Here is an 18,010-nt window from a genome sequence, read left to right as displayed (position 1 = left end):
AAAGGTTTATTTCCTGGAGGAAGATCAGCCAATTCCCAAGTATGATTACTTAAAATTGACTCGATCTCACTATTGACTGCTTCTTTCCAATAGATTGACTCAGATGACGACATAGCTGCTTTAAATGTTGGAGGCTCATTTTCAAGCAAGAATGCCACAAAATCTGGTCCGAAAGAAATGGATTTACGTTGGCGAGTACAACGCCTAGGATCCTCATTAGGTTGTGCATTTTCCTTTGATTCTTCCCGTGGTCGTTTAGATCTTTCACTTGTCGACTCACATTAAGTTTTATACGGATAAATGTGTTCAAAGAACTCAACTTTATCTAACTCAATTACCGTATTCACATAAATTTCAGGATTATCATATTTGTGAACCAAAAACCGACAGGCCTTACTGTTCACAACATATCCAATAAATACACAATCCACTGTTTTGGGTCCAATTTTCACCCTCTTGGGTAAAGGAATTTCTACCTTAGCAAGACACCCCTACACTTTGAAATATTTCAAGTTGAGTTTCCTTCCTTTCCATAACTCATGTGAAATCGATTGTGTTTTGCTACGGGGTACCCTATTGAGTATCTTGTTAGTCGTAAGGATGGCTTCTCCCCATAGATTTTTGGTGAACCAGAACTGATTATCAAGGCATTCATCATTTCCATTAATGTTCTGTTCTTCCATTAAGCCAAACCATTTGACTGCGGTGTATAGGGTGCAGTAGTTTGATGGATAATACCATATTCCAAACATATCTCAGTAAAATGAGATTTGTATTCTCCACCCCTATCACTTCGAATCATTTTTATCTTTAGATTCAATTGATTTTCTACTTCATTTTTGTATTGCTTAAATGCATCAATTGCTTCATCCTTACTATTAAGCAAATATACATAACAAAATCGAGTGCAATCGTCAACAAAAGTTATAAAATACTTTTTCCCACCACGAGATGGAGTCGACTTCATATCACATATATATGTGTGAATTAAGTCTAAAGGTTTTGAGTTTCTTTCAACAAACTTATAAGGATGTTTAAAAAAATTACTTTCCACACAAATTTTGCAGTTCGATTTATGGCATTTAAAATCAGGCAATCTTCTAGAGTAACCAATTTTCGCAAGACTTTGTAATTTACATGTCCCAAACGGGCATGCCATAAATCATTTGACTCCAATAAGTAAATAGAAGCAGAATTCTTGTTAATACTATCAACAACCATTACATTTAGTTTGAAGAGGCCCTCAGTGAGGTAGCTTTTTCCTAAGAACATCTAATTCTTACTTATTACAGCTTTGTCACTAACTAGGACACACTTAAACTCATTTTTAACGAGCAGTGCAACATAAACTAAATTCTTCCTAATAATAGGAACGTGCAGAACGTTGTTCAGAGTCAACACCTTGCTGGATGTCATCTTCAACATTACTTTCCAAGTTCCTGTAATCCTTGTTGTTGTTGTGTTTCCCATGAACAAATTTTCATCAACCTCAGCAGGAGTGTATGTTGCAAAGGCTTCTTTCACAGAGCAAATATGTCGAGTGGCACCTGTGTCGAGAAACCACTACTTGGGATTTCCAACTAAGTTGCTCTCCGAGATCTTTGAACAAAGGTCATTTGCATCTTCCATCTCTTCCACAATGTTTGCTTGGCTTTTGCCTTTGCCTTTGTCTTTGTCCTTTCTTGGAGCACGATAGTTAGAATACTTATGAACAGCCTTACCATAATTGTAACAGTTGCCCTTGAAATTTTTCTTGGCCTGTTCTGACTTTTGTCCGTTGGACTTCCTTCTCTTCTTGTCTTTGGTAGGAGCTTTTTCAACAATATTAACTCCAATTACTGTTGAACTCTTACCATACTTCTTTTTGGCGCTTTTGTTATCTTTCTCAATCTTGAGCCGAATCACAAGATCTATAAGATTCATTTCCTTAAGTTTGTGCTTTAAATAATTCTTAAAGTCGTTCCACGGAGGAGGTAACTTCTCGATCATTGCAGCCACTTGAAACACTTCATTTACTACCATATCTTCAGCAATCAGATCATGGAAAATAAGTTGAAGTTCCTACAGTTGTGATCCTACAGTTTTACTATCTGACGTTTTATAGTCTAAAAACTTTGCGACCACAAACTTTTTCAAGCATGCATCTTCTGTCTTATATTTCTTCTCAAATGCATCCCACAATTCTTTCGAAGTTGTCATTGCATTATAGACATTATATAAATCATCCTCTAAAGCACTCAAAATGTAGCCCTTACATAGGAAGTCTGCCTGTTTCCATGCTTCAATAATCATGAACTTTTCTCTGTCTGGCATTTGCGCAGCAGGAACTGGAGTTACTACATTGGTAAATTTCTGTAGACCAAGAGTGGTAATCCAGAAAAATACCCATTGTTGCAATCCTTTGAAATTCACACCAGAGAATTTTCCCGGTTTCTCTGCTGGTGGTACAACAGTTCGGGTTGGTGCAGCAACAACCACCGTAACATTGTCATTAGCCATTTCAGAATCTGTAACAAACAGAAATTGATACAAATGATTCAGTAAGCAATAACTTAAGTTGCAAATTTAACAGGAGTATAAAACCACGAAGGTTTTTCTCTCCACCAAAAATACAGATTAAAAAGTATAAAATAATTTCCTTAAGATTGTTATCAATTTGTGTTTCAAAAAACCAAAATTACTGATTCCAATAAACTTTTCAGAAACACGAAGTAACCAAAGTTTAATAAACCAGTAAGAATAGTTCAACATAAATTAATTGACAAAACTAAAATATGTAAAAAACGTACCACAATCTGGAAAAAACAAAATCAGAAAAGATCAAGCCCACTTAATGCACAGTGTCCCCTTAAGGAAATTATTCCCCTCTAGTAGCCGAGGTTTGATTTGGAATATGTCCTCCCAGGATAGAATGATCCCAATCACCAGTGTATTGATACCCAAAACTTTGGTGTCAGCGAACCACTCAACAGCAGTAAAGTACACGAAGAAATTTTGTGCAGAAGAAGAAGAAGAAATAAAAAAAATCGTAAGGAATAAGTCTGAAGAATCAATGTATTTATAAGCAAGAGGAACTGGTTCCGAAAGGTTGCAATCCTTTCAGAATCCACATGACCATTCATGAAAGTTTGCAACCTTTCAAACGGTCATAGCTGTTTTTGAAAGTTGCAACCTTTCAGAACAGTCACTTCCAACAGCGGGAAATTCAAATAAAACGGGAAGGATTTAAATAAAATGGGTCGCGCGTGGATCAGAGTCAGGTCGGGTTAATTAACTAATTAATTGAAACTCTTCGGTTAATTAACTAATTAAAATGTTGGCCATTTAATTTAATTTAATTAAATAATTAACTAAAATAATTTAAACAAACTTTGTCCAAAAAATAATCTGTCGATCGATCATTTTCCAAAGCCATAGCCGAGCCGAGCGAGTGACGACGATGACGGCACGAGGGGGGTTCCTCTTTCCAACCCTTTTAACAATTAATATGAGTGTTTCTATATTTAAACTCTCATATTTTTCTTTCCACCACCGATGAGGAACAAATGCCTTTTCAATAAAGCATCAGAGGACTTTTCAAGTTCTCAACTCTTCAAGTTCCCAACTTTTCAAGTTCCTCTCTTTTCATCTTCCCTCCATTTCCCATTACTCTTGCTACATACCCAACATCTTTCACTGTAGAATTTGAATGGTTATCAAATTACTGATTCACAAGATTAATAATATAATTATGATTTTCTGACCTCTAACCACCTACCACAATTGACAATCTAACTACATCGTTGAGTGGGGATAGATTGATACAACTACGGAGCATTAAGCTTTCATCTTGTTTCAATACCAAGCATGGTAACTAGGTATATCTCTATCCTAGATACATATCAATATCATCTTTGTACAAAGAAATATCATACTTATTGTATTCCAGATCGTATCTCTCAATTCCTCTCCCGAGTTCAAGAAAAGATAATATTTTAATTCTAATGGTGATGAAACATTAAAATAGTAAATTTAAGAACAGAAGAATAACTTTTAATGATAACCAAACTTAATCCATAGATTTGATACTAAAAAATCATTCGTAGCTACAAACCTAGAACAAAGGGATTTAGCTACTTATAATTTGATTCTCAAAGTTTGGATATTGAATATACATTCTAGAAATTAAAAGATGAAAAAGAGTAGGAATGAACCCTAGAAATTGAAGAAAAAAGTCAACCAAGTCTTGTCCTCAAAAAATTAGAAAGGGAATAATTGTACAACAAAAAAATGAATTTATTTATAGGTTGGAAAACGCGGCAAAATTCTAGTCTACAAGTCCGCGAAGCAAAGTCAAGGAAGACTCACCTATTTTGCATTTTATCCTGATCCACGATAGCTCTGTGACAGGGAGCCTTTTCGAAGGCCTTTGGTTCCAATTTATTTTCATGGCCATATTTTTCTTCTCAGATTATTCGTGACACGGAGAAAAAGTGGAGTTGAGTTCCTTCTTCAGCTCTCCTTGTGACATGCACACTTGGTTCTGACTTCATCCTCGATTTGGTTATCCAATGAACATGTTTTCCAACCTACAACACTTAACAATTTTGTTAGCCAAAATAACATAAACAAGACTTAATAACTACAAACACAACGAAACTTATTCTCAAATTTAGTTAAAACATGGGTTCACTTGGCTTTTAAACATACAAATATGCCCAAGATCTTACAATAGCTAATTCACAAAGTATAACTCAACAAACTTTGGAAAAGAGTTGAGTCCAAAAGTCCACAAAAAGAACACTCCCCTTCAATTAATAAGAAATTTATTTTATAACTAACTTTTATGCACTCTATATTTTCTTGTATAAAAAACAATGGAAAACCACCACTACTTATAGGTGAGGAAGTCTTCCTTACAATGAATAGAAAGATAATGGAGAAGTAAATCGAGAAGATAAATACCCTAAAGATTACATAAGTTAAAAGGTATAATGGAGGAATAAAGAGTGAAGTAATGTGGACAACCAAATGCCACTAACGTTAAAATGCAATTGCTGCACAACTCATCGGAAAACACTACTGCACAATTGAATGTTCAAAGTAATGCACAAAAAATGAGATACAAACACTAACTGCCAAGGAATGATGCACTAATCAGATCCCTGTCATCCCTAAAAAAACATTTTATAATAATAAAATTCTATAAGAAAAACAATAATTTCGTACTCATGTTAATATTAAATAAGAGTCTATCAACTGAAGGAAGACTACTATGCATAATGAAGGCATGCTCTGCTGTGACACACTGAAAATTTCTTATAAGCTAAGACTCGAATCATTTTGTAAAACCTTGCAACTTTACTCTTAAAAGCTTATAAGAATATGAGATTTAACCAGGTGATGCACTACTTGTTCATATGTAGTAACGTCCATTGCCAAGTTTGTCAAGGGTATTGAGAGTTATCTAGGGTCATAAGGAACCTCAAACACCAAGCCAAGTTCAAAGCATTTCTATCGGCTATGTTCTCGCATGAGTTCATATAAAGGTCAACTTCAAACTCTCAACATATAAAGAGTGAGGTGGCCCATGATAAGTTTTATTAGTCCTTTTTCCAACGCCATCAAGTTTGCATCAAGCAAACTTTGGAGGTTATTTTATTGGACTATGTGCAGGCAATGGCGTAGCCACATGGTGGTTAGGGTGTCCAATTGGACACCCTTCACCGGAAAAAATATCGTATATACAAGTAAAATGATACACGAAATGATTAAATAACATATTTTGGACACCCTTCAACACAACAAGTTGTAGCCCACTAGTTTCACATCCTTGGAATGAGGACGTGCTTGGTGTGTTTGAACCCACTAGTTCTACTTTTTGAAAAGAGCTTTTAATGTGTTATTTTTGGACACCCTTTGTGAAATTCTTGGCTCTGCCACTATGTGCGGGCTAAGAAATTCGGCGAGGACACCAGCCCATTTGGCAACTCACCGAATGATTTGATAAATCGCCAAATTAGCTTGCTAAAATAGCCTTAAAACATCGAGTCTCTAGATATTTTGGCAATCTAAAGGCCCATTTGGCGAACCACCAAATATTTCAATGGGGGACCTCGAGATCAATGATTTAGCAGATGAGATCCATTAAAATGTCATTCTCTTTGATTTATATGGTCCTCTTATGTTCCCAGAAGGGTATTCTTGACCTTTTACCCTGAATTAACTTTTCTAAGTCCATATTGTAACCTAATATCATTATACGTATAGAAATTCTTAACATCCCTAATTCTCCTTCTTCTAAAGATCAAGAACTCCAAGAAAAGGATTTCTCCAATTTTCCAAGATCTAAAGGCTCCAAGTTCAAGATTCTCTTCAAGATACCTAAGGTTTTCAATTCAAGATTCTTCGACACACTTCATCTGTCAAGATTTATCTTCAAGACTCGTCATTAAGGTATGTAAGACTACTCATAGTGATGGACTATGTTTTTCCTCACACCGTACATATAAATCCATTCAGTAAAATATTATGTTTAGGGTTCTACGCATAGTCTCTTGAAATCGGAATTCGGTTTGTGTTTCCTTCTCTTGAGTTCCGATTTCTTAATCATTTAGATTTTGATTCTCTTATGAATATTGATTCTTAAACAGTTGTTCATAATTTCATTATTACATGAGCCCTATTTATTGAAGTCATAGTTTTAAAAGTTTCCTATATGAGTTTTTCTTATACATTAATTTCGTACTTGGAAAGTGAGTCCATGAGCATTTAAATGCATGATTTGAAAAGGGCTTTTAAAACGACATAAATGGTTTCATATATTCTATTCGGAAATTGAGAAAAAATAGCATAATTGATTTTTCAAAAATCATTTCAGTAAAGGAAAGTGAAATAAAGGCCAGTTCCTAAACAGAGCTATTGAGCATAATTAATATTGATTATTCTGGGATGGTATCTAGCACCGAATTGGGTAAGAGTTCATTTTAACTAAAAGCCTCATAAACTACGTAGTCAACGTATAAGATAGGATCGTATCGAATTTCGGGTGACTCCTCACTTCCTCACTGTAAGACATATTGGATGGATCCATAAATTATAGTTGTTATCCTATACCCAACAAGGTATATGATGACTTTGGCAATGTGGGCAGGATGCTGTATCATTACTAGGCTCATAGTTATAATATTTTGTTAGAGGAGCTCCCCAAAAAAGTATATTATATTATTTTAATGTCGTTTCTATTGCATATCTTATATTGTAAAACTTAAATGATTTTACCTCATGTTCAAGCTACACTTTTAATCAGGTTACTTTCATTCTCTATCAATTTAGTTATTTGTTTTATTCATCCCTATTACACATCATACATTTAATGTGTTGATGTCATTCGACTTGCATCATTTCATGATACAGATTCAGGTATTTAGGATCATCAACAAGCAATTGTGTTGACATTACCACATCCTCTCATCAGATTTTCGTGAGACCTCCTTGCTTTTTTAGGACTCCAGTTTATTATTTAGTTTTAGTGGTACTTTGAGGTGTCGTGCATCTTGTCCCATCACCTATCTTTAGATAATAGAGGCTTCATCGACGGGAAGTAAGATTGTTACAATACTTACTCAGATGTTTTTGCTAAACATTTACTATTTATATTAATTATTTTTAGATACTAGTTTTATGTTCTTTAAATGTTTTGAAATTCTCATCTATTAAAGCTTCCGCATATTCTATAAAGCCATATGTACCATAGTTAATTAGGCCAAAGGTTCGATTGGGACTAGCAATTGTTATGAGTGTCGGCCATATCCAGGGTGTAGGCTTAGGGGAAAAAATATACATTGAATCTTCACTTAGTAAAACAATAATTTTTACTCCTAAGTCATAATGGTGTCAGACTTAAACTATGACTGTTTAAGGAAAATAAAATATGACTAGTTACACATAATAATCAAGGTGTTGGCATGAGCTTTAAAAATCAGCACATTACGGCCCTGTGCTATCCTGATTTTATGAGTGCTTTTGAGAATTAGGCAAATTCTTATAGGAAACAACCTACTTCCTTACTCAGATAGATGAAATCTTTCGAGAGTGCTCCTGTAAGTTTAAAACTCCACCTATACGGGCGATATATTTTTCATTAAGAGTTTTTAAACTCAACCTCCCTAATTTACTACAAAAGAACAATGCACTCACATCATAGAGGGGAATAAAAATAGTGCATTTTTCACAACAAGTCAGCATATGATTCATTTAATTTTCTCATTGTACCTGGTCATAGGATCTCTAGTCCCTAGGTTGGGTTTCTTTGTATAAGACTCAATGATATATAGACTTCAATATCATCCCCCTCGATATGCTCTAGACCTTTTCTCCTGTTAAAGCCTTAGTAAGATGATCTGCAAGATTTTCCCAAGATTTGACATTATAAACATTAATGGTATCACTAGTCAAATATGATCTCACATTACTATGTTTCCTCCTTATAGGTTTGGATTTATTGTTGTAATAACGATTTTGAACTCTACTAATTGCAGCAGTGTTATAACAATAAGTTAAAATATGAGGAATTAATTTTTCAAAGAAGGTATTTGAAATAATTAATAAATCTCTCAACCAATTTGCTTCCTCACTAGCTCAAGCTAAAGTAATTAGTTCAGCTAGTAGAGTTAACAACTATTGCTTTCTTTTTTGATTTCCAACAAATAGCACCACCACCCACAGTAAAAATGTAACTAGTGGTAGAAGAGGAATCACGTGATAAAGTTTTCAATATGCTTCAGAAAGCCTTCAAGTACAACATTATCTTTTTATAGAACAAATTACAAGTTTTTGTCTCAATTAAATATTTCACAACTCTTGTTATAGCATGTCAATGTTCATTATCTAGCTTTCTTGTGAACTTGCTAAGTACTCTTACTGTATATACAATATTATGCCTAATATAATAAATCACATATTTCAAACTTTAAATTAAGCAAGCATATTCCTTTTGATTTATCACATCATTTTTACTTTGAACAAAAAATAAATGCACTAGAATAAAAAGAAGTTACAACATGCTTGCAATCAAGAAAGTTATATTTTTTTCAAAATTTCTCAACATAATATGACTGGTCAAAGAAAATTCCATCACATGTTCTTGTAAGTTTACACATTTTGCTTTCTTGGTTTACTTTAACAAGTTAAATCACTCGGTTGATCCATATAAATTTTCTCATTTGGGTCTCTATTTTAAAAAAAAGTAATAGTTTTTACATCCATTTGATGAATATGCAAATAAAAAATTGCATCCATAACAATTAGAAGTTCAATGGATGTAATTCTAATTATCAGAGAAAAAGTATCAAAAAATTAAAGGCCTTCTAGTTCCTTAAAACATTTAGCAACTAGTCTAGCTTTATATTTATCAATAGAACCAATCTATTTCAATATTTTTTGGTAAGACCCATTTGTAAACCAACTAATTTCCATGTTTTATTAGAAATTAGTGATTTCATTTCCTCATTTACAACCGCTTTTCAAATAAATAAATAAATAGAATCATGTAAAGATAAAACTTCTTGTAAAATAGGAGGTTCATCTCTAACATTAAAAACATAAAAATCAGGACAAAAATATTTTTCTAGTCTACCTCTTTTACTTCTTCTTAACTCAAAATCATCAATATTTTATGTCACAAAGTAGACGTAGAAGAACAAGGTAGTGACAAAATATTTTGTTCAATCCTCTGACCTCCAACTATTTTTTAGAATCAAAAGGGAATTTGTTTTTATGAAAAATAGTCTCACCACATTCTATTATAATATTATCTTCAAGATTAAAAAAATCTATAGACTCTACTATTTGAAGCATAAAAAGAAAAACACAAGTAGTAACTTTCTTACTCGGTTCTATAATTTTGGGATCCATAAGCCTCACAAAGGCTACACAATTCCAAACTCTTAAATATCTCAAACTTGGCTTGTGACTTTTTCGCTACACCATTTCATGTAGGAGAATAAGGATTAAACTCATTTGACTCATATTCACGGCCTCTATCGTGACTTTTAGTTCTCTTTATTTTTCTTTCAAATTGATTTTTAACCTCATGGATAAATTTTAAATTTTCAAAAGCATTACTTTTATTTTTCATCAAGTAAACATATGGTAATTATCTCAAAAAAAAAAAAGTAAACATATGTTAACTTAGAAAAATCATCAATGAAAGTGATAAGTATATATTTCCTCCATGAATTAAAATTCCTCCAAGTTCACAAATATCGGTGTGAACTTATGATTCTAATAAATCAGCTTTTCTTTCAACTTGAAAATGTAGTCTCTTAGTGATCTTGGCTTTACTACAAGCTTCACACTTTCAAAATTCTTTTTAACCATTGGGATTAATCTTAAACTAATCATGATTCCAAAACAATGATCATTAACATGACACAAATGAGCATGCCAAAAATTAGTAGAAGAGAGTATGTAAATAAAAGTAAAAACTTTATTCATTTCAACATTCAACTTGAACATCTTATCACTAGCATACCCTTTTCCACAAAATAGCCTTTTTACAATTATATATTGATAGGTTAAATAATTTGTTTGAAACCTTTTTTATTATCAAGAAAATTAGACATCAATTTTTTATCTTATGGAAGGAGTATAAAGTACATCTTTCAAAGTCAATATCCTTTCATAGGTAAAACACAATTCAACATCTTCTGTTTCAAGCACTTGAATAGTATGAGAATCACCAAGAATGATGATTTTTGGCTCCTCGAAAAGAGAATATTTTTTAAATCTATCTCTGACGTCATAACAGACATGACAGTTTCACCAGAATCAACTTATCGTAGACAACGCACGGTCCCTTGTCTTGAACTTGTTGATTTTGTTCTTGGTTATTTGTACCATTATTTTTCTTTTTAAGAGATCAACGATTGTTTTTCTTGAAATTTTTCTTCTTAGGCTTTATAGAAGTATTTTTGTGAGATTTAGGAGTAGCGTTATTTGAACTTATTAAATTTACCTCATTGTAATATTACTCTCTTCTAATTGTAAAAGTGCATCTTGGCCCCTTGCCTCCTCTTCCATGCAGATTCACATTATCAATTACTCATGAGAGGTTTCCTTTTGTTTGTGGCGCATAGGTTTTTGAAATTCCTTCCAAGAAGGTGGACATTTATCTATTATGCCACAAACAATAAGGTTATCTCCAATTTTGATCTCCTCAGACCGGAGCTCTTCAACAATCATTATAAAGTCTTGAGCTTGGTCAACCATTGATTTGTTGTCCACTATTTGAAAATGAAAAAATCTACTAGCTACATATTTTTTCGCTCCAGCTTCTTCGGTATCATATTTACTATGCAATATTCTCCAAATTTTCTTTGCATTAGAGTAAGTTCAATTATAATAATCATAAATTTATCAAATATAATAGACAAGTAAGAATATAATACCGACACTTGTAGGAATCACCATCGTACTTTTCCACTTCTCTAGATGAGAAATAAGTTCATCATCATTCATAGAGGTGTTGTCAACTTTATTAGGATTCTTCTTAGTTAACACATAAGAAACATTGAGTAGATATAAGTAGAAAAGTATTTTACTCCTCCATCTCTTGAAATGTTTACCATTGAACCGGTCCAACTGTAGTATTCTTCACTTTTCCTCTATAACACACAACAACCAATTTACAAAGTATAATTCAACAAACTATGAACAAGAGTTGATTCCAAAGCTACACAAAAAGAACATTTCCCTTCAACTAATAAGAATTGTCTTCTATTTTGAATATTATTTTTTTTACTGAGTAGGTTCTCTTCCATTTTGAATCCAAGAAACGTGTTTACTTTGTTGCATTCAGTCCAAACAGTGAATACTTGGTAAGTGGGTCATTGGATAAATGCATGAATATATGATCAGTGAAGGAGGCCAAGATTGTAAAACTTACAATGGCGATGCCAATATTTCAAAGTGTATTGGAACAAGGAAGGGAATAATGTGGCAACTTCTTTTGCAAGCAACAAGGTTTGTGTGTCTGATATTTGATTGTAAAGGTTAAGAAATAGCTTTAAAAGTACTTGGCAACACAGAGAAGGTAGGAATTTCACAATTCAAGAAACTCTCCCGTGCAGGAATGCAGATTGTAGATAAGTTTTTTTTATTTCTCACTCGGTGTCCGGTTTACCCACATTGGGGCAACTAAATCATTAGGGTACCGCAACCCTAAGTTTAAATGAAAGTCATAATGATATAGTCGGCCCCAACGTGGGTAAACAGAACATCGAGTGACAAATTAAAAAAAAAACATATCTACAATATGCGTTTCTGCAAGGCAGAGTTTCTAGAATTGTGAAATCTGTGCCTTAGTGTTCCTAAGTCCTTTTAAAGATATCCCTCAACATCCACAATCAAATATCAAACACACAAACCTTGTTGTTTGCAAAAGAAGTTGCAGCATTGTTCCCTTCCTTGCTCCAACACACTTCAAAAATACCGCCATCACCATTGTAAGTTTTTATAATCTAGGCCTCCTTCATTAACCATATATTCATGCATTTATCCAATGACCTACTTGCTAAGTATTCATCGTTCAGACTAAATACAACAGAGTAAAGAGGTTTCCTAGATTCAATATGGAATAGAACCTAATCGGTAAAAAAACAAAACAATTCAACAAGAAGGATACAAAGATTTGATGATCTTATAGAAAGATACACAGTTACCTCATTCTCAATCCACTCTCTCCCCTCCCCCTACGTCCCCACCCAAATAAATGGAATAGGTATATAGGTATTGATAGCAGTGTTTTGGATGACGAAAGGCGACAAGGGTCGACGAGGCACCCGTCCTTTGAATACATAGATATCCAAAATATTTGAATATATAGATATTCAAAATTTCATATAGCAATAACATATTAGCAAACAGTAAGTCAAAACTAACCGTAGAATTACTATAAAACTAAATTGAGTTGGGAAGAAATAAATATCGAAGGACTAGAATATTTTCTTAAAGAAAACAATATCCATATTGCAATAGTCTGCAGAAATTAAATAACAGAGCAAAAAAAAACAAAGACTGTGCACACTGCTGACTACACATTAAAGAAGAAGAAAACAATTTCTAAAAATGTAGCTGCTAAAGGTCACGAAGCAGAGGAGACAGAAGAACTGAAGAAGAGAGAAAACGTACCTGCTGGAGGTCGCGAAGCTGGAGAAGAGAGTCACTACTACGAACTCAAGGGAAAAAAGGGAAAACAGAGCTGGGTTTGTCCAAAACTCCAAATAAACCGTAATGTTACCTTTTAATTATTAATTCCCAATTTTTTAAAAAATAAAGGTGACGCCTTTATTGGCTCACCTCACCTCCCACTCGCAACTCGCCTTTGCTCGCCATTTTGAGGTCGCCTCACCTTGCCAGTAATGGGCGTAAAAGCTGTGCCTCACATCACCATTCCCCAAAGGCGATCGCCTTTGAGAAAATTGATTGATAGTTCAACTGAGTACAAGTAAACAAACCACATATAGGAGGATCGCCTTTGAGAATACTGATTTATTAAGAATGCCCACTACAAAAAATAGTTAATTTTGCTAAGGTTTAATAGGGGAGGTTACTAGAACCTCCTCAAAGTTATATGAAATTGTGGAGCTTTTCTGGACGCCGCTATTTTTTAATTATACTTGCGGGGGATCTTAACCAAATTATCCTTGAAAAAAAAGAGTGTTACTTCCCAAATCCCAATTTTCCCTTTAATTAACTTTTTAGTCATTCCCCTCATTTTTTCCCCTAACCCCTTTCCCACTCTCCCACGGTGCAGGAATCGAAGTGTGTGGTATCAATCACCTTCGTCGGAGCTATCGCCATCAAATTCACTGTCTTCGCTTCAACTACAAACTTCTCTATCACCACCTTTAACATCGTCGTCTACACCATCATGTACCGCAAAAATCCATTTCCCTCGTTGATTTTCAACGTCTGTTTCGATGCCACAAAATTTTCGTTGATTGTGATCGAACTCACTCTGATGAACGTTGGACGGGTATCTATATGATTGTATAACAGTTCCAACTTTCCATTCAGAAGAAGCGGTGTATAAATCAACAATTTTGAAGCATCAATTTCCGGAAAGAGGTAGTAAAGCTCGGCTGTGTTGAAAAATAAACTCGTTTGAAAAAAAATGGTTTTTTATAGAACAACAATGAAGTTTTGGGTCGATTGTTGAAGTGGAGATGGAGAAGAGGTCAAAGTTAGAGGATTTTGATTTCTTCAAGTTGTGATTTACTTGATTAAGGTACGATTATTATTTCTCACTGATCATCTTCCGCCTCATTCTTTGATTTTGCTTTTCAAATTGTGACTGACACATTCTTTCATTTTATTAGACATAATGAGTTCACATCCATCACATGTTACCATTCAAACTATGAAGAAGACTCCCTCATTGAACATGCCATACCTTCACAGTAGATTTAAATGAACCACTACACAGACAAACAATAAAACAAAACCAGTAAGCTCATAGAACTAAAAGGTTAGGTGCAATACTTAGATCCCTTTTTAGGCTCATCGCACACCAAGAATCCATTTGCTGTATGGTTAAAGTGAAATTGTATCTCTCTGGAATATTTTTACTCGCAAGGGATTACAGGCCAGATTGCAATCATTCCAAAATTTGCAACTCAACTCTTGGGGTTTTAAAGTTTGTAGGGACTTAAAGAGCAATCCGCAAATGGAGAAAAAAAATATGTGTTTAATTCTAAAATAATAATTGTAAGTATGATTATTTCCACAAGGTTTGATGCATGCTTAGTTGTAATATTCATCCTTTGAATTTTACCTGACCTACTTTCCCCCTTATGTACGCACATTCAGCGAGGAAAAGCACTCACCCCGTTTTGAGCCTCGTTTTAGGGCTTAAGTGCGCATTTGACAATAGTTTACCAGAAAAAGAAGTAAAAACTAAAGAGGGAAGTCAACCCCAATGCACCCAAGGCTGTAAACTAGGAGCAATGAAGTGAGTGAAGATAATGGCGACTAGAGTTTAAATCCTAAAAAGGACAATAAGCTTTAGGTGATTTCTTTCTAGATGCCTAAACATTTATAGGCCCAGTGTGGAAGGCAAATCAGTCAGGTGAGGGATGGCATTCCCATTAATCTTTATTTTTTCCCCTTTGTTGTTCTTTTGGGATGTCTGTGTGTATTTGAGTGGGGTGGGGGGTCGTAGTGTGAAAAACCAATAAGTGTTTAATATGAATAAATCTAATCTAACCAAAAAGATAAATAATATATAATCAAGTATGATAGAAAGACTACTGTAAACAAGACCGGTAGCAATAGATAGAATAACTTGCCAGCACAACTGTTGATTCGGATTGCTTCTACCAGCTCCAGTTGGACTTCATTTGATGGCATATATCTCCTGAAAAGGCATAATAATCAAAGCAAATTTCTTTCTGTTAATCAAGAAATTGCCGAGGGCCAGCGGCATACCGCACTGCCACTCTACCCTATTCCATTTAAATATACCAAGCTTATGTCTGCAGCACAATTCAAAATGTGACGTGCACCTAACCCACACACCACGATTTAAGCTGATTTTGCTTAAGGAGCAACATTTGCAAGTTCCAATTCATAACAAAGATTTAAATAAGGGACTTCCTGATAACACAAAAATAAAATGGCAAGGAATGCTCAGAAGAAAAAGACAATAAGATGCATTAACACAACTCATACATAAATTCAGAACCTAAATAAATATTCAAAGGTACTTAGAAAACATAAAAAGCAATTTTCTAAAACATGTGAAGACACAATTGCTGTTTTGTTTTCTTCTTTGATACTTTACCTGCTTTAGAAGGACAAGATAGGAATTACCTTAATTGTGGTATCATCAGAGCATGAAGTCAGCAAATGAACATGAGGGTTCCCACTTGATAGCATTGATTTGATTCTGCAATGGCAAAGTTAACAACTTTTTAAATATATTTTGCAGATCATATACATTCTATGTAACGAGATCCAAAGTCTGTAGAAACTACAAATTTTCATCCATATCAGTACTATTTTGCATTTCTTAGTTATTATTGATTAGTTTAGAGTTATCAAAAGAGTTAAACCTCAAATACAAAAATCATAATGTCAAAATGTTTGCATAACATTGCTCCATTTTGTTTCTAGTTCAAGATATTGAATACCCTTTTGCACAAAGGTAACAAGAACACCAGGAGGAAGTATAATTCCTTCCATTGTGCTCTTATGTGAGAATTGTTATATTCCCTTTGTGCACTAGGAGGAAGTAGATTTCCATCCTCTCGGTGCTTTTGTTACCTATGTGTCAAAGGGTATTGAATATCTTGAACTAGAAACAAATCGGAGAAATGTAATGCAACCATTTTGATATTCTGATTTTTGTATCTGAAGTTTAGTTCTTTTGATAATGTTGAACTAACCAACAATAACTAAAGAATGTAGGATGAAACTGATATGGATGAAGACTTCAAGTTTCTACAACCTTTGGATCTCATTACAAAGAATGTGTATGAGCTGCAAAATATTATAAAAGAGAAAAGAAAAACTTCGGAAAGATGAACCTAGGCCGAAGGATAAGGCAAATGATGAAAACGAGAGGGACCAAAAATGAGAACCTCCAAGAGAAAAGGAGAAACAACATAAGGAAAAAGAATGTGAACGGGATAAATAAAGGAGTGAAAACAACAACTTAAGTTCTGTCTTGAGTCAAGCACCATTCTAGTCTCCCCACACCCCACTTATGAGATTACATCGGGTATGTTATTGTATGGGCTAATAGTCCTTTTGTCCTTTTTGGTCATATTCTATGATGATTAACAATTAGATTCCTTATTCAAATTAGGAGATTCTTTGATGATCAACAATTTAAGACAAGCCAATTTCTCTATAGTCATTCTTTTTAATCATTGAAATATATTCGATTCGCAATTGTTGCATTCTTGATAGATGTAATCAATGAATTTTTTAAGAAATATTGGAAAGTTAGAAAGAATAGGAATTCTAACGTTTCTAGTATAGCATATTTGGTTAAAGGCTTCTGTGAGGCTAAAAGNGTCCTTTTGTCCTTTTTGGTCGTATTCTATGATGATTAACAATTAGATTCCTTATTCAAATTAGGAGATTCTTTGATGATCAACAATTTAAGACAAGCCAATTTCTCTATAGTCATTCTTTTTAATCATTGAAGTATATTCGATTCACAATTGTTGCATTCTTGATAGACGTAATCAATGAATTTTTTAAGAAATATTGGAAAGTTAGAAAGAATAGGAATTCTAACGTTTCTAGTATAGCATATTTGGCTAAAGGCTTCTGTGAGGTTAAAAGTACAAAAAACATTTTTTTGTACATTCGAGGTGTGGCCAAAAGAGAAGTCATTTTGAGCACATACAACACAAAACACATATTATTTTTCTCTGAAAGTAATTTTTTTTAATAAATGATTTAATTTGAAGAACATAAGTTATTTGCATCCTTAACCATGAGAGACTGGTTCCGCTAAACCCTTGGCTCACAGAAATCTTATGCACTAGAATTGTTTCAGAAAAATGTTAACTTGGTAGAATTAAACTTGTGTAACAACAACAACATACCCAAACCTTACCCGTAACTTGTGAAAGTAGAGAATCTTGTTTCCAACACACTCTCGAATCAAGTAAAGCATATCAAAGAAATTAAACTCATCTAGTAGAAATACAACATCAAATTCTCCACATAAAACTCTATAACAAGTATGAACAACGATTTGAACCCTAAAAGATAGTACGAAGGAACAAATTAGGAAGAGGAAAATTGATTTACCTGATTCATGTAGGCACTAGAAACAATGTAATTCAGGTCATCGGAGCTTGTTGTGAATTGTTAGCGGCAAGAAGTAAACCGTAGGGACTACTTCTACCTCTGATATATGTAGAGGGAAGTAGAGGGAAGATATGGTAAGTGAGAATTTTGGGGCACAAACATTTATTTATCATACTTAGAATATTAGAAAGCTTTTCACTTT

At 33.8% G+C, this 18,010-nt stretch overlaps 1 protein-coding gene across 1 annotated transcript; it reads right to left on the bottom strand.

The window, feature by feature from the left end:
- Nucleotides 1-1,563: 1,563 nt before the first annotated feature.
- Nucleotides 1,564-4,435, bottom strand: LOC125877321 (uncharacterized). The gene is made up of 3 exons (XM_049558652.1): nucleotides 4,348-4,435; nucleotides 2,269-2,507; nucleotides 1,564-2,061 (listed from the first exon to the last, which is right to left on the bottom strand). The coding sequence occupies exons 1-3, from the start codon at nucleotides 4,433-4,435 to the stop codon at nucleotides 1,564-1,566; spliced, it is 825 nt and encodes a 274-aa protein (XP_049414609.1).
- Nucleotides 4,436-18,010: the final 13,575 nt, after the last annotated feature.

Source organism: Solanum stenotomum, chromosome 9 (genome assembly GCF_019186545.1).
Source record: "Solanum stenotomum isolate F172 chromosome 9, ASM1918654v1, whole genome shotgun sequence".
NCBI classification, from domain to species: Eukaryota; Viridiplantae; Streptophyta; class Magnoliopsida; order Solanales; family Solanaceae; genus Solanum; species Solanum stenotomum.
The sequence above is the reverse complement of the archived record's forward strand: the minus strand, read 5'-3'. Positions and strand labels throughout refer to the sequence as shown.

Bases quoted from the DNA above. Each gene is read 5' to 3' on its own strand.
- LOC125877321 (XM_049558652.1), bottom strand. From the start codon at position 4,435: ATGGCCATGAAAATAAATTGGAACCAAAGGCCTTCGAAAAGGCTCCCT. The intron at 2,508-4,347 runs GTGAGTCTTCCT...TGTTTGTTACAG, and splicing joins CAGGATAAAATGCAAAATAG to ATTCTGAAATGGCTAATGAC. The intron at 2,062-2,268 runs GCAGACTTCCTA...TCACAACTGTAG, and splicing joins TTATTGAAGCATGGAAACAG to GAACTTCAACTTATTTTCCA.